The 17753-nt window shown below is 51.9% G+C and overlaps 6 protein-coding genes; 2 read left to right on the top strand and 4 right to left on the bottom strand.

Annotated features, from left to right (window-relative positions):
• The first annotated feature begins 4801 nt into the window (after window positions 1–4801).
• Window positions 4802–5449, top strand: CHC_T00005422001 (hypothetical protein). Its single transcript, XM_005717022.1, has one exon. The coding sequence runs from the start codon at window positions 4802–4804 to the stop codon at window positions 5447–5449; it is 648 nt and encodes a 215-aa protein (XP_005717079.1).
• A 36-nt stretch (window positions 5450–5485) lies between these two features.
• Window positions 5486–6250, bottom strand: CHC_T00005423001 (hypothetical protein). The gene has a single exon (XM_005717023.1). It carries the CDS (start codon window positions 6248–6250, stop codon window positions 5486–5488), a length of 765 nt encoding a protein of 254 aa, XP_005717080.1.
• Window positions 6251–7274: 1024 nt separating this feature from the next.
• CHC_T00005424001 (hypothetical protein) lies at window positions 7275–7622 on the top strand. The gene has a single exon (XM_005717024.1). It carries the CDS (start codon window positions 7275–7277, stop codon window positions 7620–7622), a length of 348 nt encoding a protein of 115 aa, XP_005717081.1.
• A 15-nt stretch (window positions 7623–7637) lies between these two features.
• CHC_T00005425001 (hypothetical protein) lies at window positions 7638–8615 on the bottom strand. XM_005717025.1 is given in 2 exon segments: window positions 7638–7886; window positions 7887–8615. The coding sequence occupies 1 exon segment, from the start codon at window positions 8613–8615 to the stop codon at window positions 7887–7889; it is 729 nt and encodes a 242-aa protein (XP_005717082.1). The 3' UTR covers window positions 7638–7886.
• Window positions 8616–9964: 1349 nt separating this feature from the next.
• On the bottom strand, window positions 9965–10099 carry CHC_T00005426001 (hypothetical protein). The gene has a single exon (XM_005717026.1). It carries the CDS (start codon window positions 10097–10099, stop codon window positions 9965–9967), a length of 135 nt encoding a protein of 44 aa, XP_005717083.1.
• Window positions 10100–10125: 26 nt separating this feature from the next.
• Window positions 10126–11646, bottom strand: CHC_T00008834001 (Putative carbohydrate sulfotransferase). XM_005717027.1 is given in 2 exon segments: window positions 10126–10656; window positions 10657–11646. The coding sequence occupies 1 exon segment, from the start codon at window positions 11644–11646 to the stop codon at window positions 10657–10659; it is 990 nt and encodes a 329-aa protein (XP_005717084.1). The 3' UTR covers window positions 10126–10656.
• Between the last annotated feature and the right edge of the window lie 6107 nt (window positions 11647–17753).

Genomic DNA, 17753 nt, shown 5'->3' on the forward strand with positions numbered 1-17753 from the left:
GGCGGACGCGGAAGGGGAAAGAAGTGGTTAATAGGCCTGAGGAGGGGGGGTTGTATGACACGTCAGCTCAGGCCGAGTGCCACGCACGGGTACACTGAGGTGAAGTTTATCTGCGGAGGAGTGTGCCATCACACATACGATCAGCGGTATGTCGCGCGCAAGTCGGGGCACACGTGTAGGGTGGCGGGTGTTATTTGCGGGAATTTTGCGGGAATTTTACCGCCGCATTCCGCGGCCTTCTTCGCTACATCCGCCGCCTTGTTTCCCATCACGGGTAAGGCCCCAAGACTATCCCGAAACGCCTCAACCGTCGTCAGAAACACATCTCCCCCTATCTCCTACGACCTCCATATCTGCACCCCATGTCCTGCTCAATACAACCCACCTCCGAAAGTCCAACCGGCAAATAATTGTCCCTGCGACAAACTCCTTCCTTCCCCTGCTCGTTCCCAGCCGCCCCGATCGCTGCTTTCAATGCAATCCCACTTATGCAACCCCAGTTATGCAACCCCAATTATGCAATTATGCGAAGCAACTCCTCGCCGCCTCCCCCAGCCCCCCCATCCCACCCCCGCATTCCAATCACCGCCCTACATTCTGTCCCATGTGTCTTTTCATCTTTTGCAGATGTGAAGAACATGCGGGGGCAGTACGCCACGTGCAGCAGAACAATTTCCGCACGCACTCCAGTGCCTCGCACCTGTCATGTCTCATGTCTCGACATCATGCCGCGTTTCCTGTCCTGTACACCAGCACATCCCACGCCCCCTCGCTGCCCCCGATATTTCCTCCCCTTCGACAATGCTCAATCGCAACCCGAAATTCCCTGTTTCTAGAGCGTCGATCAATTCGCCTCGCGACATGGCACACATTGTAAGCACAGCAACGCCCCGCCCATGCGCCCATTTTGCATCTGTCAACGCTGGCGTCAACTTTGCTCATGTCGCCCCCGTTACGCTCCTCATGAGGTCCTCCCCATGCCTCACCACGTGCGTCATTGGAGCACACAGTCACCAGATCAGTCCCAAATATCTGTTCAGATATTACATCCAATTCTCTGTCTGTCCTGTTGCTTCCCCCTCATGTGGATTGAGCCGCGAAAACTAGTCTCCCCATTCCCTCCCTTCGCCACCCACCGCATTCAGTTGCCCCTGTTGGAACCTCCCCTTCATGCCCTGCACATTTCCCTGGAGTCGCACTCACGTCTAAAGATACACCCAACAGAGCGGAGGCGCTTCTCGAGTTCCGTTTTAAATTTTGCGAAACACTATTGTCCTGCTTTCATTGTCCTTGCTGCCGGTGCCGTTTCGAGTCAGTCATTCTACGCTTTTTAATCCTTCTTACACAGACAATGATTGCTTTCCGCCTCCTTCCAGCTGTTACCTTTCAGCTTCTGTGTGTCTCCATCGACGTAATTCCCGCATGCTTCACTCACTTGCCCCCCGCTTACTCTCTCTTTACACTGCTGCTGCTGTGAGCCCAACATGCCATAGAGGCCCAGTCCACAGCCCGTTCCAAACAGTGCAACCTCGTTTTTGCATCTCAGCAAATCCAATGCCCGGCACGCACACCAAATTTTTCCATGGCCCTCATCGTACTCAGTTCATCGAGCGCAGTTATGCCCCGACAAACACATCGCCTTTGTCTTTCTGCCATCTCATATCGTTCCCGACCACATCACTCTGCTCCTTGCGTTTCTGCATACCTCATCCACTTTACACAGAGGGTCTATCTCTCATGAGAAGAGCACCTCTGCAGCATCCCACTGATAGGTAGTCTCTGCCGGTTGTCCCCGTCTCTCGCCAGGCATTACTTTTTTTCGTTGCATTTCCGTGCACTTCACGAAAGCCCGCACTTCCATGGAACCGTTTTTCGCTGGAACATGTCAGTTTAGTAGACTCCACCGCACTACCCTACACGCACATTTCCCCTTTTTTCTGTTTGTGTTTGTTTAGGAAGCATATTCAACTTCCACGCCGTTGACAATGTCCGACTTGTCGGCCTCCAAGTTTAGCCTCATTCACAACTGTCATGCCGTACTTTTTCATTCGTGAGTGCGCGTATCTGCAGGGTATCTGCAGCCTTGCGCTTCGCCGGGGGCATATGCACAGAAGTAGGGCTTAATGTTAGTGCCAAACCGTCAAAGTACGTTTTCTTTCTTGTCATTCTCTGAAAACAGACTGCGTGCGTAGAAAGTAGTCAATGTCCTTAACCTACCAAAGGAATAGAAATCGCAGTTTAAAACTTGGAATATGAACCAAAGCGACAGGCGCGCGAGCGACACCTCCATCTATAACCTAGTCGGTACAGTACAATAAAAACAGTATAAACATACCTTGTTTTTGTGGCTACATCCCGTTATCCGGGTTCCATAATATCTTTTTCGTCTTATCAGCGGCTTTGTAAATGACAATCTCTAACAGGAGATTTCATGATCTGTGCTCGTCACTACCGGTATAGGTGCTACACGGACCTGAGTGTATCATCGCTCCAATTTCCTGCCAGAACAGGAACACTTCTTGACTTTTGTTTTGTGGTCAGCCACTGAAATTGATACATGAGAATAGAACGGGTGTTCCTGAAGTTGCACTGACCCAGATGAGAAGCCTAAGCATTTAGAATAAACGTCTGTTCATTGCTTATCCATTTATTTTTATAGGACATTCATTTCTCTATATCTGCTTCTTGTCTACATGAAACATGATATGTCTTGTGTAGTGAAAAATCATAACGTACTACTTTTTTTATGAATGAAAGAAAATCAGTGCACCCGTCACTGTATTGTAATGCCCAACCGAGCTGAACCGACATGACGGGGATTATGGATCTGTTCCTATACAAAGACGGAGGCCACCAACGAGATCATGGAAGCAGTGCCATAACTGCAAGGTGTTCAACACCATCGCCAGATGCATTTGCAGGTGCGAGAGTGTAATAGTGAGAGGTAGAATAGTTTCCACATATTCCGCTCCCACCATTATTGCCGCAACCAAATTTGGACGGATTTTTTCCCTTCGACCTTGGCGTCGGATGTCTGACATAACAAAACGTCTACTCTCAGAGGCGGTAGTGAGGAAAGCATACACTGCGTACTCATTTCTGCCTTTTGCAACAAAGCACCCTAGAACATATACTTGCGCTGCAAACCGCAACACAAAAGGCGAAAACATCAGAAATTTGATTCAAGGGATGAGGGGGGGGTGCTTGAATGGGTATGTCCGAATCAACACGCTGGTCTGTGCAATTTACACAGCCCTTATACATGTCATGTAATGCAGAGGATGCAAGCGCCATACCATACGTCGAATGATTTCACATGAGCAAGGAGCTCTGGGTTCCAGAACGCAAGGGCCATTCATGACGCTTATGGAAGGAAGGGGTTTCATTCACGGGCACGTGCCTCCTGGATCCCGTTCTAAAGGTTTTTCAGCCATGGCTTCGATGCGAATTCAAGCCCACAAGGCGACCATAAAACGTAGAAGATTCTCGTCCTGAGAACGATTGGACTGGCGTTCGAAGCTTTGTGAATGCTTCCAAACCCGAATTAATAGTGCTCTACGAACCTACGCGTGGCAGCAAAATAGCATGCTAAATACCGCCAACTGAGCGATTTCTGTGTTCACCAAAGGCAAAGGTTCAATATCTTGCATGTAGTATTCATTGCAGGCCCGTCGCCTGTAATACAGTATTTGCACCCGCAGAAAGTTCTGTGTTTGATCTGCACACTAAACTTGCTTCGTCAACATTGAGAAAAAATGACAATTTCTTCGTCGCGCGAGGGCCTACGAGTACTTCGCTCGGTTTCCGTGGTCGCTCCCTTGTCCGTAGCCCTATCAATGCGTACATTTGCATTTTGTGTGCCGCAATCCTCCCTGGCACAAAGATGAATATCTCCTCAGGAAGCTCAATTGAGCTGGCGTGAATGCCGTATGGGATATGCGATGCCAAAAAACAATGCTGCTTAGAGTATTGAAGTAAAAATTTATTTTCCATACACGCGGAAGGCCTTTCCAAACGAGGTGTCAAAGGAATCTTTTCGTGGCCACGAACAGATTCCTTCGAAGTCTTTCTTGTTGAAAAAGCGAGTAGCTAATCACGTTTTAAGATACTGAGCAATGACGATCCAAATAACTCAATGGGCTCCCTGGAGAGATTGCGTTTCGCCTTGATACGTGAAAGCACAGCATTAGACTGTACAGTTTGTTGCACAAGGGTCGCGTTTATTTTCCGGACAACCTCGAACCTTGCAAATAGAGTTTTGATGTCTCATGGTGCATTCGTGAGAGCATTGTTCGTGTTTGCAGCTGTGATCATCTGAAGATAGTAAGCTCTATTACAATGGGGGCCGAAAGAGGCCTCTCAAATTTCGTTTGTTCGATATCGTGTGTACCACCCGGTGATTCCGAGAGAGGCGCTGGCGAGGACGAGCGGGTACAATATGTGCAATAGTTCAAATGCGCGTGAACATTGCGCTGGGAATGACCCTTGAGTTTGATGTTCAAGCGAATGAGGGAATGGTTACTTTGAAGATTTATTCGGGAGAAGCTGATGAGATAAAGGACGCAATGCCCGCAGTGCTGTACCTCTAGAGTTAGCGTATTGTGCCTGATGATGGAGGAGCCGAGCACCTGGACGCAAAGGCGAAACGGACGAGACGTTTAAAACGACGGACAAAAGAACTGTATGGGAAAGGGAAACTCTCTGATTTCGTCGACGGCTCAAAAAAACCTGCAGCCTTCATTTCAGAGTGAGTGCAAATCTTCTGACAGCCTCCTACCGCAGCCTCAAATCAACAAAAGTAATGCTCGCAAGCTTCACAGCGCTCCACACCATTCCAATACAGACCCTTAGCCCCGTTCTTGCGTCGAGCGGAAGCAACCTCCTGCGTCAGCTGGTGCGCCAGCGCTCGCGACCTCGCCGACCCAGAACACCGACGCCGATGGGTGCGTCATGGAGCTCATTCGCCGGCGGTGCTAACACCAACCCTGTGCTCGACACAGCGCTTCACTCGGCGGCGCTCGGCAAGTTTGTCGACCCGCTCGACCTCTCTATCACGGTCGACCGTAAGCAACTGTACAAGAGGGCCACGGCCGGCGCCAAGCACGAATGGGACGTGGAACTGGAAGTGGACGTGGCGCATCTGCAATCGCGGCACGCATTGCTACGCGTGGACGCGAACATGGACGAAGAGAAGCATCACTTGCACATACCCTGTTCGGCGTTGACGGCGGTGATGGAAGGGGCTGGCGTAACGGTGGATACGATCTGCAACATCTGCGCGATTCACGCCCAATTGCGTCAAAAAGGCGTCACAGAGCAGGGTAACGTGCTTGCAGAGGTGGCCATCGTACTAGACGTGTCCCGCGACGGATACGATTCGCGTGCGGATGTCCACGAGCTCACGCGCAGAGTGTACGGTATAACTGACGCCTCGCGCGACGCAAAGTAGTTTACCGGGGTTGGCGTCCAACACCAATGTGCAGTCTCATCGTTTATTCTTGTTCGGCCGGCCGGTGACATAGCATGTCGCGTCCCGTTGCTTAACTGAGCCGGACATCTTACAATCGACAAAACATTCGCCGCTAATGGCAGGGTCGTCTTCCAACGGCAATGGGGCCACACCAAAGGTCATCTGGCAGCTCTTATCCTCGTAGTCCGGGGTCATCCTAACTGGCAAGCCGAGGACGTCTGTAAAATAGTTTTGCGTCGGCTGCTGGCACATATTGACGCACAGTCCCTTGCAGCCCGACTCATCCAAGAAGCGACACTTATCAATCTTGACGCCCCACCCGCCCTCGGGAGGCCGGTTGGTCTCGCACGGGCCGACGAGCCACTGGAAGACGGCCGGGGTGATGCGCGCGTTGAGCTGCGGGTGTGCAAACGCGGTTTTGAAAGCGGTGGAGCCGTACGGGGCGACGAAGAGCATGTCGAGTGTTTTGCGGACGACGCGCTGCTGCTCGGCCGGGCCTACGCGCGCCATGAGCATGCGGCATTCCTCGACGAATCCCGAATAGCCTGCCCGCGGGCTCGTCCAGCCGACGTAAGGGCGCATGGCGCGGCGGAAGAGGGCAATGGTGGCCAGGGCCAAGCGCCCGTCGTTGTAGGTGGTGGCGGTGGGGGCGGACACATTGGGGCGGGACTTGGGTTTCGTGGGTGGGGCCTGCGTGCAGAGGGGGGTGAAGGGCCGGTGGAGAGAGCGCGTGGAGCGGGCGCGGCCCGTGAGCGGCGGTGGGGCTGCGAAGCCGAGCATGGCGCGGAGTTGCTGTAGAAGGTGGGTTGGGGTTGGGCACGCGGGCCCGCTGGTCGATGGACTAGTCTTTTAAGTCGGTGAGCCGAAGGCCTTGAGTCGAATGAATTGTGGAGTTGGTGAAGAGAGAAAGAGTACCGCAACTTGCGATGATGACGTTCTCGGCGTTTTGCGCTCACCCTAAGGGTCCAAACGAGAGGTTCGCATCACAGCCAATCACTGCCCCCCGCCAGGCTCAACGTACTGAGCACATCCAATCAGCATGCGCCCCTTGTGCCACAGCATCTCATGATCTCATCTCTCCATCCACACCTCCATTCCCTCGCCGTCGTCCTCCATCAGCATCAGCAACGGAATGTCCCTCTCAGCGTTTGCAGCCCCACCGTTCCCCACCCTCCGCAAGCGGCCCCGCACGCCCCCCCACGCTTGCACCAGCCCCACTACCTCACATGTCGTCACCGTGGACGGGGCGTCGCTCCTGCGTCGGGTCACCACGCCCCCCGCCGCCAGCCGCACCGCCGTCCTCCTGCACGACTTCATGACCGACCACCGTATCTTCACTGACCTCACCACCGCGCTTCAGTCGCTTGCCCCCGACCATCGGACAGTCGCGTACGACATGCGCGGCTTCGGCAAGTCCGACAACCCCACGGAGGCCCTCTACTCCGCCCTCGACGACTTGCAGTGCGTGGCCGGCCCCGTCTCGCACCCGCTCGACTTGGTGGCTGTCGGCTTCGGCGGCCCTATTGCTCTGGAGTACGCGCTCGCGCGCGCGGCCAATGTCCGCTCCGTGTGTTGCATCGGCAGCGGGCTCCCGGGGCACCGCTGGGCGCCGCAAGCGATGCTCGACATCACGGAAGCACGCGACTCGGCCCTCAGACAGACCCTCATGAACAAGCTCGACCGGAGAGATGCTGCGCCGAGTGGGGAACTAGTGAAGTGGAAGCATGCCTTCATCAAGGCCAGCGTCGCGTGGACGCAGGTAATTGACGGGGGGGATCCCGACGTGGCGAGGACCTTGTTGGAGATGGCCAGGGATTATGGAGGCTTCCGTTTCTTCAGGGAGGAAAAAGTCGAGCCCAATGCGTTTGGGGGGATGCCGTTGGCGAAGAGGCTGGGCGGCGTGGATGCGCCGGTTTTGGTCATGGTAGGGGAGGGGGATACGCGGGATTTTCATCAGATTGCAGGAGAGATTTGGGACGGGGTGGCTAATGGTTGGGCGGAGGGGGTCGTCGCTGTGCCAGAGTGCGGCCATTTTGCGGTTGTCGAGCAGTATCAGGCGGTTGCAGAACAAATTACAGCGTTTTGGGCGGCACAGGAAGGTGCAGTGCAGACGGATGGGGTTGAAGGTGGGCTTCGGAAAAGTCCCATGTGAGATCAACAAATACTGCTAACAAACTCCGAATGCGACTGAGCGCGGTGCTCCTTTACGTGATGTAGAGTTCGTTGAATAGTATTCACCTTCATTAACAGATCGCAAGACTACGTGATCCTAGCGGCAACATAGGAAGAACAGCAAAGAACTTTCTTACTCTTAAGATTTCGTGTATGCGAGTCGAGACGTTTCAGACAAGGACAATATCAAAGTCAGTGAGCGGACAGATATTTATACGGCAAAGGCCTTTGCCAGTGCACGGCTCTAGTACTTTGCGAAAATATCTGCGGTGCGAACAAGCATATAGGTTTCCCCATCGAACTCGACCTCAGTGCCGGCGTACTTGCCATACAGGACAATTTCGCCAACTGCGAACGCCGCCGGCTCTGTCTCCCCATTCTCCATGAATCTTCCTTCGCCAAGAGCGACAACCGTGCCGGAGGTAGCCTTCTCCGCGGTGTTCCTGGCCATAATGATACCGCCGCCCGTCTCCTCCTTAGCTTGATCAACCTTGATGAGCATGCGGTCAAAAATCGGAACGACGGCCGACGGCTTGTACTCGCCACCGCTCAACTTGCACAAAATGTCGTCTTGCGTGACAACGGTATGCTTCTCACCGTCGTAGTCAACGTCTGTGCCTCCATACTTTCCGTACAGAACGAAGTCACCCTTGTTGACGGCCATGGGAATCTTGACGCCGTTGCCAAAGTGTCTACCGGGGCCGACCTCGACGGCCTCGCCGTATGTAGGCTTTTCCTTGGCTGTGCTCGAGAGAATAAGGCCGCCTGTGGTAGTGGCCTGGGCTTCGGCGACCTTGACCAAGATGTTCTGGCCGGCGGGCTGCACGGGACCTGGAAGGGTCTTCCCATTGAGTGTATGGGTGGCGGTGGCGGCTGTCATGCGCGGCATACGCGGGCAGATGGAGGGGCGAACACTCACGCCTCGCAACGGCAGTGAGGCCGGGGTCGCAAAAGCAAAGTTGCGTGGATTCATTTCGGATGGGCGTGTTGAGGGAAGATGAGTGGGAACTGTTGGTGTTAGAAGGGGAGTTGGATCTGACTAGGGTGCATGCGATCAAATGCGGACGTTCGGGCGCTGCAGGCAATCTCCGGTTTTTCAGCAGCCTGCTCAACGATCAATCTCGAAGACGACGAAGCGGAATCTTGAAAATAATCTGAAAAATCGATTTTTTGTTCCTGCTCCCAAACCCACCGTGATCTTCTGTAGTAACCCGACGGCTACCACCCGAGCCACATACGCTTACAGTACTGTATGTACTGAACAGTACCCTTCGGAAGGGTAGGGTACATCAAGGCGGATCACGTGCAGAAATGACAGACATCTACTGTACAGAGCTACAGAGAGTATCTCCTCAATAGTGCATTGTGAGTAGTGCAAACCGCCAATAGTGCAGGTCAAAACCGCTTGTCACGACTTTTGACACGTGTATGCATCTTAGAAAAGCAAGGCGTGCATTGCTGCAAGCGTATCACGCTCAATAGAGAACAAAAGTTCGACAATCAAGTTGCGACGGTTTTTTTTAAAAAAAAAATAAAACCACGTTGTAAAAGTGATTTGCGAGATCCTCCCCTTGAGTATTGCAATACGCCAATAGTGCAGTATTCTATCGCGTGGCACGGCACTGCACTATTGAGCGGTATGGACTGTAGTAAATTTCGCCTTATGAAATAACCAGCCAATGAAACACCCCGATGCGTTTCTCTCTCAAAACCAAAACAGTTCATCCAAACAGAGCCAGAAGTGGGCACAGCAATAAGGCACATATCATGAATACTGTACTTCTCCGCATTTGTTGCACATTTCAACACAGCCTGAGATGCCCTGTTGATGTCAACATGTTGATGTCAACAGGGCATCTCAGGCTGTGTTGAAATGTAAATTGAGTCTGCGGCCATCTCAGTTTCTGATGTCAGAGACTTCTGACAGAGACTTCTGACATCCGACTACCTCACATGATCTGGAACGCACTGAGATGGTATCTGCAGATGCAAAGTAGTATAAATTAGGTCTCGTGCAGCAACTCTAAGAAATAAAAACACACATCTTCAACAATGGCCACAGACTCTATTTACGGGCCACACTCTTCGAAGTGGTCTACTGCACTGGCTCGGAGTTCGGAAAGCAAAAGACGCATGCTGGGAAATGGTGCATTGTCTGCAAAGGCCGACGACATGGTTTGCCACAGAAGGGCAGACTTATACCTAGGTTCCTTACAAAGCAAATTGCATGCTATTTCATGACTTCTCCGGGATACAATAAAGTGGTACCTATGTTTTCACAATTCAACTAAAAACGTAGAAGACAAACGCATAAATGCCACTTCATGCACGTGTACCAACACGAGCCGGTTTCTTTAGCGTTTTTTTTTTTTTTTTTTTCAAAAGTCCGATACGCCAAAAAGGCCCTGCTAGATCACTATTGTACTTGTTTAGCTCTCGTTCTGATTGAAAGAACATTTGTTAAGCTCTTTGAGCAAAAGTCCACCTCGAAGGCTTGCCATGTGACCATTTTTCAATTAGCATTGTCTAGCGGGTTTCATTTTCCTTGATCTCATGGTGCACTACTGCATGTAGCTCTCCAAAGCAGGATTTTGGGTCGCAATACGAACTTGAAGATACAAAAACAGGCTCACTTGCACTGCTCCGCGAGACTTCGCTGCTACACCTCTACTGTACCCTCTATTAGGGAGTACCCTTGGTCCTGTACAGAGACCTCCCACAGCACGCAATAGGGATTCCCTAATGTCACATACTGTACGAGGAGGTCTCAGTAGAGCTGTACTGTACGAAGGGACTCTACTGTGCAGAGAAGGGTTTCTCAACGGGACCGCACAGCCTTAGTGCTGTCTCCTTCTGCGTACCTTCATTGACGAGAATAATGAACTGAGCCAACATCGCACTACATCGCACTACATCGCACTACATTCATCTTTTCGTCCTGGCAATTGTTCCCTTCCGATCATGTGCTTCCTTTATCCGCCCATAACGAAGAATTAGTATACGAAAATAGGCTACTAGCCAACAAGCCCTCTTCCTTGAGAATTCTTGTCCCTGTTTACCAATAGATTCCTCATTTCCGTGACCTCTTTTCGATATCCGAGCTCATCAATATCTAAGCTTAATTGCCCAGCCAAATGATCGAAGGTGTCCAGCGATCTGAAGTACGTCAGCAGCTTTTCTGATGTACCCTCCGTCCGATTTCTCGGGCCGAGCATATAGTTGCTGAACGAAACGTTCACCTTGTCTTTACGTCCCCATCCATCATCTAAGAATTTCCGCGGCACATGATCGTATATAAAAGTGATAACTGAAACTGGTTCCTCGAACTTCAACAATCGGAAGTATTTGTGGATGCCATATTCCACACCGCACAGCTTCGACTGCGGCATCCAATGCGGATTCATCTCGATGCGGCCCTCTTGCGTTAGTCGTCCGTCCGAGAACTCCTGTCGGATCCAGTCCTCAAAATGTGTCACGGTTCGCTTCTCAATAGGAAGTCTGTTGTGAACCATATTCAAGTACCCTGAAAGTGTTCTCGTGATAGGGTTTCGAGTAAGAATATATTTTGGCACCTCGTCATTTTCCAAAATGTCCTCTATTTGCTCCTCCCGGAGAGTACTAAGCGCCATCTCCAGCCTCCAAGTCAAGTTATGTATGGCATAAACGCGGTCAAAATCTTCATTTCCAGATATTCTGCGAAGGAGACTCCTGTGATAAGTGCACCCGTTCTTAGGAGGCACACAAGATACCACCCTCAAATCTGGAGTTTGCACAGCGTACATCATCTGGGCTGTCCAGACAGCAAAAGTTAAGTTGTAATCTCGGTGACTGAGCGGTCTACGCTCCTTCGATGGTTCCGGTTTAGTCGATGTCAAGCTTGCCTCTGACCATTTGTTGTCCGCTGCCACTGCTCCCCTCCCTGGCCATAATAGAGGAGGGTTCCCTTTCTTGTTCGGCTCTCCGTAGTGAGACATAAACGCATTCCAGAACGGCATCCAGATCATGCCCGATATGAACAGAACAATCAAGACAGTTTTCGATACTCTTTTTGTACGGCTCTGGAGACCCATGGCTTGGATCTTGGTGGGTGCCGCTTGCATATTTACGACAAAGGCAAAAGATGGTGCCAGAAGCTCTGATAGATTGCAAACGAGGTGGGAGAGGGCAAACAGGTAGTCTACATAGGAGTAGAGACGGTAGGGGGGCAGAGGGAGGCAGTGATGGGTTTTGTACCACTGTCAAGTCAAGAGAAGAAAAATTTGTGATGGACTGCGAGTTAGGAACGGCCCTGAGAAGTCGACATGTTATAAACCACTCATCTCGGAGCTACCTGGAATGTTTTTAAGTGAATTGAGAGTACTGAAGCTGTGCCAAGGGCGATCTGGCTGGAAACGTGCAAGTTCCCAACCGGAGCTATCCTGTCATGTGCCAGACGTGCACGGATAGATTTCCTGACGCATGACATGTCACAAACATATTCATGCAGCCTTTGATTTTGTCACTGTTTTTGTAACAGAGCATAAACAAATACAAGAACTGCCCGGATGCAGTATGCAGTTTTTTTTTTTTTTTTTCACGAGATTTGAAGCCTCACTGCAGCCATGTAGCTCATCTACTAGGATAAGGCCCGGTGGAGATGTTCTTTAATTGCAAGGTCCTTCAACAGCCCATTAATTCGAGGAGGGCACTGGAGCAATGAACTTGCTGAACATTAGGCATTGCTACAGAGGCTGCGACGACACCTATCAAACTACTTTTAAAAGCGAGTGCTTGACGCGTATCCGTAGCGAAAATATACAAAAAATGAAATGTGCACATTCTCGTTACGGAAGTTTCACGGCCAGGAGCTGCCCTCATCACAATTTATGATTTCATACACCGAAACAAATGCTAATATTAAACATGTCCCGTATTCCATCACCTATATCGGGAAACGGATTCCGTGATGGCTACGTACCTAAATATAAGCAGTTCTTTATACGTCTCACAATGACAAGCAAATCTCGACTATGCTGAAAGGCAGTTCCAAGACTTGGTCCAAGTGCTTTTTTGGTCTTCGAAGCAGCGCGACTGGCCACACGATGTTCAGTGTTCGCCATGACAAGAAAGCCGATGGACATGGCGTTCACGTCAAAAGATCCCTTGGAATGGAAACCTCCCCTTTTTGGGCACTAAGAAAGCAGGGCTAGGCTGTACCGAGAGCTTTTGCATTGCTCAAGGCTGCTACGAACGCTTACCATGTTCTTTCTGTCCAAAGCATGTGGACATGCATCTGTCCCCTTCAGACCTAGTTCGGTGTTGCATCACACAACTTCAGATGTGAGAGTAGTTAGACCCGAGTCGCCTGGAGCATTAAGGTCATACGCATGCCTTCTTTTGTGGGTTGCACCTCTGAACAGACAGTTTGGCTCGGAAAAACGAAGGGTAGGGCAGAGCTGCCATGTTGTCTGTGAATTGTAGGGTGGCCAGACTATTGTATGATCCTGAGAGAAAACGTGAGATCAGGACTACAGTATTTCCATTCCTTATTATTATATATATTATTAGACCTTTCATGCAAATACCTCTCGCACAGGGAATGAATTTGATACTTACAGTAAAAGTACTGTGCAATTGGAACTGATCAGGTATATCAGTATTCTCGAAATATTTGCTAGAATACATGGTCTTTTCAGTTCCAGGTGATCTGTTTTCGATTGACTTCCCCATAACCAGAGCTGTACTGTGTTACGAAAATCATTGGTCCAATTCAAAAAAGGGCGGTCTTTTACAATATACCTTGGTCTTCCGGTAAGATGTCAGCATCGCAAGCCCGTAAAGCACCCTGCCAAACTGCAACCACATCAACCCACTCTTTCTCCCTTCCATCACTCCTTCCCTTTTTTACCAGAGCCTGAAAATGGCATCTGCAACCTCTGCGCAAGGTGCAAGAGCTTTGCTCTTGCTCTCCGATGCCGCCGTCGAGCGTCGTGCAGACTTGCAGGAGTTTGCATCCGACTCTGACGCGATTGATACGGACGAGGAGGTGCAGAGCGAGTCCCCAATTTATGATCAATTTTACGAAAATAGGGGAGCAAGCGCTATCATTCAGATGACCAATTTTAGCCTTACAGAGTTCTATGCCACTTGGTGCGTTCTGGAAAAGGCAATCAAGGAGAGGTACAATGCGGGGGCGGGACACAAATGTTCACATACTCCTTGGGATGTCTTTTTTATGACACTTGCCGTGCTAAAGCACGGAGGTCAATGGGACTTCTTGGCCAAGATGTTCAGTTTAAAAGTTCCCACGTTCGAGCGTATGATTATGAAATTTATAGATATTATCTCGTATCCAGTGTTTGAACACTATGTGGAGTATTAAAATAAGAAGTAGAAAATGGAACTCATGAGCAGCAAGAACATTGGATTTAAAAACTACCCTATTGCACGCTATGCCACAGATGTGTTATGTGAGATTCCAGCAAAGTTTTCGCCCTAGTGGCAGCCTAGAAGAAGGAAAACTGTACTTTAGTGGCAAGCAAAAAAATTTATGGGTACAAAACTGAAGTTTCGGTACTTCCGAATGGCCTCGCGCTTGGCTGCAGCGCTCACAAGCCCAGGTCGGTGTCGGATTTACAAATATTGGAGGTGATGCTCCCTTTTCATGCGAAACAACTTCGCAAAAGAGAAGGTGAAACTGACATCGACGATGATGGGCATTTGTCGGATGAGTACCCCAATTACTGGGCTGTACTGTGTGATAAAGGGTACTATGGGGCGAAGGAGTTCTGTCTTGTGATCCATCCAACGAAAAAGCCCATTAATAGAACACTAACACAAGCTGAGGTTTCAAATAACGGGCACATCTCAAGTGATAGAATTATAGTGGAAAATTTTTTTGGACGGCTTTGTGGGCTGCGGAATGTCATGGCGGCGAAGTGGAAATGGAGCGAGGCTGGATACGATAGTATATTCCGTTTTTGTGTGGGACTGACGACCTATCATTTGCACAAGCATCCTCTACGTGCTGAGGACTCTACAGTTTTAAAGCAATGAAGAACCGACATTATCATATCGCAACTACTCAGATTCAGAAACGCCGTCAATTGCAGAGGAGGTATCGCGAGAAACGTCGTCGCAGAGTTGAAATGCAGTTCAGATCCATCCACAACACAGACGAGTCCGACTAACACTCGTCGTGTTGCCAGACCCGGACGGTACGCTGAACAACGTCTTTCTCTGTATCGTTGCATCTCTGGGAAATGTTTCCGGATGCCCTCGTCATAAAAAATAGTGATCACCCGAACCGCATGCACTTTCGCACTTCACATGCCCCGGGATCCCCGTTGCGACGCGGACCTTAAGGTCCGCGTACCGCTGCCGCGGTGCCGTCTAGAACGGCCCCACATACCGCGCCGACCCACAGTGCTCCGGCAAGTGTGCTCGACGCCCTGCTCGACGTCCTGCTCGCCGACCACCGCTGCCCCGCCCTGTCCGTGCGCCTCAAGAACCTCGCGTGCTACGTCCTGGCCCACAGCGCGAAGAACCCCACCCTCACCGCACATTCGGCCTACCTGGCAAACCGCTTCGTCGCCACGGACACCCGGCTGGCCGCCTGCACCTACCGCCCGTTCCTGGCCGCGCTCAACGCCGCCTATCGCCGCCGCAGGGACCGCGAGGAGGAGGAGAATGCCTCCGACTCGTCCACGTCGTCCGCGTCCGCCAGCTCGCCGCCCTGCCCAGATCACTGCCGCCCAATATCCAAGGTCGACGCCGTGCGCAAGCGCATGCGCCTGCGAGCCCAGCTCGCAGACCAGCTCGGCACCGCCCCGCGCCCGGGCGAGGAGAAAAAGCTCCCCATCATTGCCGGCGTGCTGTCATCGTCGCCGAAGGTTAAGAGATCGCTGTCAAGACGCACCCTGTCCCGGTCGAGACGGAGGAGGAGGCTCGAAGAGAGCGCGGAGGAGAGCAGGTTGTACGTGGGCTTGGAGGACGGCGTGCTGGAGGATGAGGATGACTTTGTCGAGGAGCCGGCGACCATTTCCGACATATTGCCGACGGGGGAGACGCCGTATAAACTGGGGCTGCTAAAGTGTCAGCGCGGCGTCCCGGGCTTGGCGCTCGAGGATGGCGAGCAGGACGCGGTGATGGAGAGGCGCGCGTTGAGACCCATGTTCGGTGAGGCCGGTCATAGTGGGGGGATGCGGCGGGATGCCGAGTTGCCAGAGCAGCCGTGTAGCGTGAGGGGCTTGTTCCAGCAGACCGCCTACGATTTCGAGGGGACGGAGCCCAGCTTTTCGGACATGGGTGACAACCCAAAAGTGCTCGAGGTGCCCAGCTTGAACGCAATTGCAACTGTCGGCGATGATGAGTATGGCTTTGACGACGTGGACGAGGAGGACGAAGAAGAAGGCGACGAAGCAATATACAAGCAGCTTCAGAAACATGGTGATATGATCGACGCTGCCGAGGAGGAGCAGCGGTACTTTGACGAGCAGGGTGACCACTACGCATTCGACGAATCCGTGTTCACCGAGCGAGAAGTGGCCGTGCTGCTCCTCGCGCACGACATCGCACGCGCCTCGAAGCGGAACTCTGCGCGGATGGAAAAGTGTCCAGACGCCCCTTCAGGGCCTCCGCTGACGGCGGCAACCGCCGCGCGTATCGAGGACCTGTTCAAGTCGGACGCGATCATGGAAATGGTTTCCGTCGTCGCTGTGTTTCACATGCTCCAGCGGTGGCCCGTGTGCTTCCCGTACCGCGCAGAGGGCGAGTCGCTCGAGGCGCCAGGCTGCCGTAGCGCGAGACAGGGGTGACGAGGCACAGATGCGTGCGGGTCTCGAAGGCGTGGACGAGCGGGTAGACGAAGACGGTGCGGGCGCGCGCGAAGCGCGCCCGCTCGCGGCGCTCCTCGAGCAGGCGGGCGACGCAGCTGGGCTGTAGTGCAATACGCACCTGAAAAGGGGGGTGAAAAGAAAGGAAAATATTTGGATATGAAAAGTAGTCCGGGTTGGGGGACACACGTGTGAATAATTGCACAGTTTTAATTTTTAATTATTTCATTTTATTTAGTTAATTAGTTGGCATTAATTTTGCTGACACTAGATTAGATCTAGGATCTAGCGCCGCGAGCCACTGTAGTGGCTCCGGCAGGGCGATATATATCTTAGCCCTCTGACCACCAAGTCTGTAAAGGTAACTCGAGTTGCCGGAGTTGAATGTCGCCTTGGTCGAAGTCCGTCTCTACCAAGACGCTCCCTTTTACCTAATCCTACGGCATCCTTCAGCGCTCGGGGGTCCCCTTCCTTTTTCCTTTATTTCCCAATCGAACCCGAGTTGCCAGAGTTGAATATCGCCTTGGTCGAAGTCCGTTTTTCCCAAGACGCTCCCTTTTACCGCAGATTGCGTTATCCATTGCGCTCGGGGGTTCCCCTTCCTTTTTCCTTTATTTCCCTATTCTTTTCTATCTCTACCTCTATTTTCCCTTAATTGTGTTGGTTCCACTGGAGTTGGTTGCGACCGATCCGGTGTAGGTGTTTTAGCCATCGGGCAGCACGTTGTGTAGCGCTGCTACTGTTTCAAGTTCCGTCGGAAGGCTGTTGCAACGACGCCTCCGTCGAAGGTCTTACTGTATAAGACAGAGTTGGTACCGCCTACCGCGATCGCGATCGCGCTGGTGAGGGTGTTTTTAGCCATCGGGCAACACGTCGGTAGTAGCGTTGCTACACGGTTACGATCCCGTGGGGTAGTGCTGAACAAGCCCCCGTCGAAGACCTTGAATTACACACAAGGTGCTGAAGACGCTCGTCGAGCATTGGCCTTACAACCCAGCGAACCGCGGTTACATCCTCGTAGACAAGCCCAACCCGCACTCGTCGAGCGCTCAAGTCTTCACAAGTCTCTACCACCATTATCCTCCCGGGCCGGGCATCTTTCCTTAACACCCCCCGTCGGAGTTGAGCTACCGTGGGCCGCAAGCCCACACAAGGGGAAAGGGAGTCTCGAACGCTCCGTGCCGCGTGCCATCGGCAGTGGTTGTTGCTGTTGTTGTTTTTCTTCTTTTTGTTTGACCGTCGGACTGCGTTCGCGGCCTGCCAGGCACATTGCACTACAAAAGTGGTCTCCCGATCTA

Source organism: Chondrus crispus, genomic scaffold (assembly GCF_000350225.1).
Source record: "Chondrus crispus Stackhouse genomic scaffold, scaffold_290, whole genome shotgun sequence".
NCBI lineage: Eukaryota > Rhodophyta > Florideophyceae > Gigartinales > Gigartinaceae > Chondrus > Chondrus crispus.

Coding starts and splice junctions, on each gene's coding strand:
- CHC_T00005426001 (XM_005717026.1), bottom strand. CDS start 10,099: ATGTTCTTTCAATCAGAACGAGAGCTAAACAAGTACAATAGTGATCTA.
- CHC_T00005423001 (XM_005717023.1), bottom strand. CDS start 6,250: ATGCTCGGCTTCGCAGCCCCACCGCCGCTCACGGGCCGCGCCCGCTCC.
- CHC_T00008834001 (XM_005717027.1), bottom strand. CDS start 11,646: ATGATCTGGATGCCGTTCTGGAATGCGTTTATGTCTCACTACGGAGAG.
- CHC_T00005425001 (XM_005717025.1), bottom strand. CDS start 8,615: ATGAATCCACGCAACTTTGCTTTTGCGACCCCGGCCTCACTGCCGTTG.
- CHC_T00005424001 (XM_005717024.1), top strand. CDS start 7,275: ATGGCCAGGGATTATGGAGGCTTCCGTTTCTTCAGGGAGGAAAAAGTC.
- CHC_T00005422001 (XM_005717022.1), top strand. CDS start 4,802: ATGCTCGCAAGCTTCACAGCGCTCCACACCATTCCAATACAGACCCTT.